At 41.8% G+C, this 8,194-nt stretch overlaps 1 protein-coding gene across 1 annotated transcript in view; it reads right to left on the bottom strand.

Annotated features, from left to right (window-relative positions):
* LOC109846192 overlaps positions 1-6,438 on the bottom strand; it is a 10,636-nt gene extending 4,198 nt beyond the window's left edge. Inside the window, exon 1 of the mRNA XM_020415414.1 lies at positions 6,170-6,438. Within this exon, the coding sequence (XP_020271003.1) occupies positions 6,170-6,438 (269 nt within the window). The remainder of the gene's footprint in view (positions 1-6,169) is intronic.

Here is an 8,194-nt window from a genome sequence, read left to right on the forward strand (position 1 = left end):
CAAGCGTTTGACCGGTTCGTTTGACGCGCGACCCATTCTTCTTGGCGCGCTTGAAAAGAGTCGCCATTCATTCGGTGGTTGAGGTGCTGTTTGCCTCTTCTTTCTTCAACTCCGCGTACGCCCGGGTAGCGCGAATCCTCGTCCGTAGACTCCATCGCCTTAGCGAATTGCCGCCGCAACGGCGTTTGACGACGCTCTGCGGGCTCTCTTTTGAGAGACTCACAACGCCCTGAACAGTCTGCAGGCTGTTGCGGGAGTTTGTGTTGACCTGATTGGAGGTCGTGCCGAACTTTCATTTTTGACGCAACTTCGGCCGTCAGTTCGGGTTGAGAGCTTCGTGGGGCCTTCCGAGCAGCTCAACCCACGGAGCTTTTCTCCCGGAGGCAGAACTTCTTGGCTTACGGGCGGGAGATAGAGCCGGACGAGACACGTTACTCTCGAACTTAGGCTTGCGTCGACAAGCTCCGTTATACTCGACCTCTCTCCCACGCTCGGATTGCAACAAAAAAATTCCGCGCGGCTCCCGTGCCCGACGCATCGATCTCCCCTCCGTTGCCCCTCATCGTGAGGATCGCGGTGCCACTGTTGGCGTCCGCCCAGATTGTTCGCGCGCAAAAACTCTCCCCCCCACGTACGCTTTCTTCATTAATGAGATTACATGTTCATCTATGAGTTACACTTTTTGAGTTACAAAGTGATCCCGTCTTTTTAGAATGCCGGTTACACACTAATCAAAAAGAAAAAATAAAGAAAAATTACAAACTCTCCTCTGTTGAACAAATCACGAGCTCCCTGTTTGCGGTCGCTCGCTTTGGTGGGTTCTTTGCCTGCGCCGGGGTTTAATCCGTGACACCGCCGCGATCTAGATTCCGGTCGGACTACACGAAGTATGCGGGTATTATTCCGACGGTAAGGTCGGTATATATAGCCAGGGCAAGGCGATTATCCACCAAGGCGAATAATCGCTCGGATCCTCGAGATCTTAAGACCCAAGCCTTTATGATCTGGAGTAGTAGTCCTCGTGTTAAGATCTCAGATTCTGTCTTTCTTCCTCTGCGAGATTCCTGCCTGTTTCTGACAGTGTGCATGGTCGCCGAGGATCAGATCTGTCCTCCCGCGTGCAAGTCTTTCTGCGTCTTCAATTCGAGTTCACTCTTTCAATCCTCGGCATAGCAGTTTTCGGCTCTTGAAAGTTCGACCTGCCGAAAATGAACATCTCTTAGGCCTATTTTATAGGCTGTCAGGACAGTGCGCTGCAAAAAGAGAATTGTCGGCCACCTCTGGGCTCACTGGTCTGGCCCACCCGCCGGGCCACTAGTCGGGCCACCTCGGGTGGCGGACACTGTGCCTAGCCACCTTGGGGGTGGTATGCGCTCGGCCTCATGCCGAGCCACCGAAAAGGGTGGCTTCGTGCCAATCCGCAGCCACCCCGAGGTGCTCGCGCCGCGCAATGCCACCCCGAGGTGGTGCTCGGCTTGAGGGCCGAGACCGCCAATTAGAGACTGCGCATGCGGCTAATTTAAAGGCCGAGGCCCCAAGGCTGGGCGGCTACGGTTTATTTATCGTGGGGGGGGATTTATACGAGTCAGTTTTCCGTCTGCTCTCGTTTTGTCCGATTAAGATATACAGGATGAATCTGAGACTACATAGAATATTAGAATGTCTAGAAAAATTTAGCCAGTTAATTTGAGTATCGATTTAGAGCAGTACATTCCTGTTGCACTTTGGCGAGCTCCAATCCGGCTTCACTGAGCCGAGTCCGAAACTGATCTTGATACCCGAATCAAGTGGATTCGGCTCCGAGTCCGCACTCCGAGTCCTGATAGGACTAACAGAATATGATATATCCTCTCAACTCATTTAGCTTAATTACTGCACACAATCGGTGTGGATTTCATTCCGCTCGCTTTCCTGTCCGCGATTCGTCGATCTCGTCGCCTCGTTGGTTCGTCGGTTTGTGCCGAGCTATGCTAGGGGACCTATAAGCAATTTTATATGCCTACACATTATGTATGAAATTAGATGGGAAATTAACAAAATTTGTAACTGTGAAGTTAACAAAATATCAAGTTTATTGGTTTCTAATATCGATCTAAGATATTTAATGGTTAAAATTATGGGTTTTTAATGGTGGGTTTCTAATATTGATATTGAATTTTTTACTCTTCAGAGGTAACAATGAACGATCGAATCATAATTCTTTGTTCATATGATGGGAAGATTAACTATCTTGAAAATAATATGCTCGTTTATGAAGGAGGTGTCACGAAACTGTTGTTTATATCAAAATCGTTTACTTTCGATGAATTGGTTAATAACTTACACAAATTTATATTAACCAACTCACGTGAGTATCACCTCAATATTATTTACAATTATCCTGTTGGGGGAACAGAACAAGCAGCATTCAAATCTCAAGTGACTATGATATGGGTCTTATTGGAGTGTTACATGATGAGAAGTGTTTGGTGGAATTATTTATTGAAAAACATCATAGAAATTTGAGCAAATCAGTGAATCATGATGGAATATACTCCCGCATGTTGGAGGACCTTGAAGTTAACTCCGTTGGCTTTTTATCTCCACAACAAGATGAAGGTTGGACACAGTCAGAATACATGAGCAGTCCTTCATTTGTGGGCACTTCTAATATCAATACTAACACGACCCATCTAGATGATAATGCAAGTATCGAATCCGAAGATGGTGATGAAGAGGATGACTTACAAATTAAAAGCATAACATGTTTGATTGATCGTGATGAAGGGGACAACTAATACATTAACGGATATTATACTAATAATGAGTATGTTGTGTTAGAGGATCCGTCACCCGATGAACTTCATAAAGAAGAATGGATTGATAACTCCACGATGGAAAGTATTCCTATCGGCACTAATATCGTTGATGATACACAAGGCGAGGACTTCTCATTTAAGAAGGGGGATCTATTTGAAAGTAAGGAGAAATTGATTCATGTGCTTCGTTTATGGGCCATTGAAAAAATGTTAAGTTTAGGCCAACAAAAAATAACACAACAAACTATAATGTGATTTGTTTTATCGCAAAGATGGCGAAGACGAAGATAATAGTGGAAACTATGATGGCAATGTGAAATGTCCTTGGAAGCTTAATTCACGCTTAGGCGTAAGAGTAGGTGGGCAATTTAAAATCACGGCTTACAACGGGCTCCACACATGTAGCAATCCTTGATTAGAGATGAATAACAAGCATGTATCTGCATCTTTTATATATCGATTGATTTTACCTAATCTAAGGGAGGATCTTGATCTAAGACCAAAAGATATTCGTCTTTTAGTGCATAAAACGATCAAATTGGATGTCATACAACAAGTGTTGGAATGCTAAGAGGAAGGCGACGATAAAAATATTCGGGGCTTGGGACAAATCTTATGAGATCTTACCACATTATCTTGAAGCATTCAAAAGAGAAAATCTAGGGACTGTCTATGAAATATCATCATACCCTGTTGATGGTAGAGAATGATGGTTCACAGGTGTATTTTGGGCATTTGGCCCTTGTATTGAGAGCTTTAGATATTGTCATCCTCTTCTTAGCATTGATGACGCCTACTTGTACGGTAAGTACAAAGGCATTTGCTTGTTATAACCGGAGTTGACGAAGATGGCAGATTATTTCCTTTGGTGTTTATAGTGGTTGATGTTAAAAACACAGAGAATTTGGCTTTGTTTTTTTTGCATGTATTAGATATCATATCCCTATGTGAGGGCGCAGTTAATTACATTCATATCTAATAGGATGAAAGGAATTCTAAGAGCACTCCAACAACATTTCCCGTAGCCACATGAACATCATTATTGCTTGCGACATATTAGGGACAACTTCACGAAGAAGCATGGAAACGGGCAGGTTCAAGATCTTCTTTGGAAAGCCGGCTGTGTAACAGAAAAATTAGTTTATGATTAAATACGAGAGAGGATTAAGTTCATTTCACGAGCTGCACATGAATGGATTGAAACTAGTTTGGGACCACACAATATTGATAAGTGAGCTTTATATGAAGATAGCGAGAAGTGGTTCTGTATGATGACTACAAACGCTTCTAAGAGCTTCAATGGTGTGTTTAGGGGAGCACGCGGTATGCCAATACAGTCATTAGTTGCTAAAACATTTTACAGACTTAATAATTTCTTTCTCCGACGTTGAGAACTTAGTGCAAATATCCTCTCAGAGCTCACGCTGAAGGTTGAAGAAATGTTAGCGGCTCAGATTGTCTTCGCTTGATCATTTTATATCGTAAGATACAGTTTTAATGAATGAGAGGTCATTGAGGGAATATCACATAGAGAAAGTTGCTCGTACATGTTTGCGTCAGAAACAAATTTTATTATAGAATTCATTATAACTGTTTATCGATTACAATGAATACAGAAGAGTGAGCATTGTGCTTCATAAAAACTACTCTTTACAACAAAATCAACTTAAGAGTGTTCCCTAGAAACACACGCAAGATTGTATTGGATCGCTGCTTATGTGAGACCTTTGCCTGTGCTGAGGGTGCGTTAGCCCATGGACGGCCGAATCACAGATCTAATTTGAACTGTAAAGAAGGCTTAGGGTCGATGTTTCATTTTAGAAAAAAGACAAAAGTGAATATCTTAGCAAAGTAAGATAAAACACTCTTCTCAAGATCAAGTCAAAGCTTAGATCTAGAGGAAACGCCGAAAGGCTTCTCGGATGTGCTTGAAATTGATGAAGACTCTCTTTCGTGCTCAAAGTTCACTAAAGTGCTTAAGTTTCTACTCTATCTGCCTTGGTATTCTCTCCTCCTCATCAGTAATGACCCTAGGAAGGTATTTATAACCTCTAAGAACCATAACTAAAGTCTGGTCTCTCCTCCTCATCAGTAATGACCCTAGGAAGGTATTTATAACCTCTAAGAACCATAACTAAAGTCTGGAGTTGAAAAGAAGTTGTGTCGAACCCTAGGAAGGTATTTATAACCTCTAAGAACCATAACTAAAGTCTGGAGTTGAAAAGAAGTTGTGTCGATGAACTTCTATTTTTGAGACACTCGCAGCTTTCTCGAAAATAGGGCTCATTTCCAGTCGTTTTGTAACTGCTTCAACCACGTTTTAATGCTATTTTTCAGTACTTATTGGCGTGATTTTTGCGTGTAACTGCTCCCCCACGTTTATGGATGATCCCCATCAGTTATGAAGCCACGTGGACTGCACAAAACTCAAGAAAACCATTATCAAGTCCACTCTAATTTCCGAGACAGTTGCAAGTGTCTCAGAAACTTTGTTATGTCTTTATAGCTTCCGATTCAGAAACTATGATTTACCTTCATAGTTTCCGAGATAGCAGCAATTGTCTCGGAAACTATAAGTCTTCTCATAATTTCTGAGACACGTTTTGTGCCTCGAAACTTGTGTGATGCACTTATTGGGCATCTCTTGGTTGACCTTTAGCTTTGGTTGATCCTTTATAACTTAGATAATGACGTTTATCACATTCTCTTCATCTTGAGCTATGTGTGATACCTTATAGGTAATTTTTAGCCCCTACAGATACCCCCTCTAAAGTGTTTAGCCTTATTTTTTTATAGAGGAGGCTAGAATTCTTTGGATATGATACGTCCAACCTTCAATCCTTGGATTTCTTCAGCTTTTGGTCTATTTAGTATTTTGTCGAATAGCCAAACTTTTTTCAATGCTGCGTTTATCGTCTGACCGTTGTTAAAATCTTAAACTGAAGCTGTTGTGTTGATTTATGAATTAGCTCGTGTCATTGAACCGACGATGAACTGATCATCTTAAACTCTCAGGGATTATCCTTGGTCTTGGAATTGATCTGCACCTTGTTTCGGAAAAGTTATCGATGCTTATCAACGCATTGACTGGCGTCGATCTTCATTGTGATGAAAACACAGTTTATACTCGTACGTTAACTGGAGTCTACATAGTTTAGGCTCTTAGGGAGGTTATTCATTGGGGTAATTTTGGGGATAATGGGATAATTTTTGGAACATCACTTTTTGGTGTTATTCATTGGAGTAATTGGGGCTGGATTCACCTTGATGGTGTTATTGGTTTGTTGGGTTTTTTGTAGGACAAATTCCCCACTTCCCCCAAAATTACCCCAACTATATAATGACTGCTCAGCTCCACCCTCAAAATTTACCCCATTTTTTCCTGGAACAAGAGGGGAACAAATTCCCCACATCCGTTCTCGAGCTTGATCGCCCGCTCCGCCATTGCCGTTCTCGAGCTCGATTTTCGCCGTTCTTGAGCTTGATCGCCTGCTCCACCGTCATCGTTCTCAAGCTCAATTACCTGCTCTGTCGTCGTCGTTCGCCCGCTCCGTCGTCGCCATGCTCGAGCTCGATCGCCCACTTCACTGTCATCGTTCTCGAGCTCGATAGCCCCAAGCCGGGATTTCCCCACCGCCATCTCCTCCACCGCCTCCTCCGCCACCTTAACCTACCCAACCCAGGTACGTGCTCTGAATTGTTTCTCCCTTTCATCTCCCTCTATATTATAGCATCCCTAATGTTTGATATCAGTGCTCCAAACTAACAATATTAGCTTGATATTTTTGTTCTAACAAAGACGAGCACGGGAAAGGATGTAATTAATGTCTTGACATTCTAGAGAACCATAATGCTTATTACAGTAACTTAAATCATATAATAAATAATAAGTGCTGAAGTAATTGGGACGAATTGTCATTATAGTGATGTGTATTATCATTTTTGTACATATACATATTCTGTATTATATCCAATTTTCTTTGAATAGTTGTTTGCATTGGTAATGAAGTGTTAGAGGGAGTTCTGAGCTTTATTACTGATTGTGAGACTTGTAATGCAATGTAATGCAATGTCAGTTGCATGATATATCAAGTTAAACTTGAACTTAATTGAGCTATAAATATAATATTATAAAAAGATGTCATACCAATTGTCCCACTCAAGTTGTCCCATTATCTCATTTTACCCTATTTTATCCCACTCAAATTATCCCATTAGGTAAAATTATCCCATTGGAACAATTTTACCAAATTTGCCCCAAATTACCCCAATGAATAACCCCCCTTAAGGCATTGGAGCAGGGAGAATTAGTTTATACTCATGTACTCCTCAGAGTTTTTGGGAATTAATTTAACCTCATATACCCATTGGAGGTTTAAGGAGATATAGTTTATACTCGTATACTCATTGGAGTATTCAAATGTACTAAAAATGGGTCGAGAATGCTCCATGGACGCAACCGGGAACACTTTGGGTCGGCCCCTTTTCTGAGATAGTCGCCATTGTCTCGGAAGCGCGAGACAGTGTTGCTGTCTCGGAAGTACGAGACAGTTATAACTTTCTCAGAAATGGGCGGATAGAGGGGTTCCATCAACTTATAAAACCTGACACTTGGGCTTTTCCTCTATGTTTGGCCGCCTCCTCTGAGTTCAAAACCCTCCAAAGTCTTTCTTAAAGAGTCCTCAACGCTTCCTCTTCTCCTTTGGCTTGGATTTGATCGGATCTCACTCTAAAGACCTAGGGTTTCATCATCTTCCTTCGAGGTTTGATCTCCTCCTCCCATTTCTCTTCATTAAAGTTTGCATATTTCTTGATTCTTGATGAAATCCGAACCCTTAGGTGTCATCTCCATGATATTGTTCGATTCTAACCTCAAGACCCAAACTTTTCTTGATTTCTAGGTCAAAAATCATCTCTTTTCACCATGTCTCCCAAGAGATCTCGCGTGCCCCGATGTAGATCAGCCTCCTATGCAGCTGAGGGAGAGGGTCCCGCGGTTGCTTCCTATGGAGGTGGTATTTCTAAAAAATTTTCAATTCACGAGTTAGAATTTTGTGAACTTTGTATGTAGATCCTCGTTTGTTCTCCTTTGAGAAACATTCGGAAAGAGCCGGTATCCTCCTTCGTGGGGATCGATGCTAAAAGGTGTTGTTTTACTTGGCCAAAACACATCTCAAGGAAAAAGGGGTGTTTTCATGTTGTTCCGCATTTTATAAGGCCAGATATATCATCATAGTGTTCGCATACAACGATGTGTATTGCCTTTTGTGCGTGTAACAATTAAAACCGTCTCGCCTATCACAAGGTGGTGACTCTATTGTTGGCCTTCTTGTTTTGATGATGATTTACAAACAATTTTATTTAATATTATTTGTCTAGTATTTGTGTTTTATATT

The sequence above is a fragment of the Asparagus officinalis genome, chromosome 6 (genome assembly GCF_001876935.1).
Source record: "Asparagus officinalis chromosome 6, Aspof.V1, whole genome shotgun sequence".
In the NCBI taxonomy this organism is placed as follows: domain Eukaryota; kingdom Viridiplantae; phylum Streptophyta; class Magnoliopsida; order Asparagales; family Asparagaceae; genus Asparagus; species Asparagus officinalis.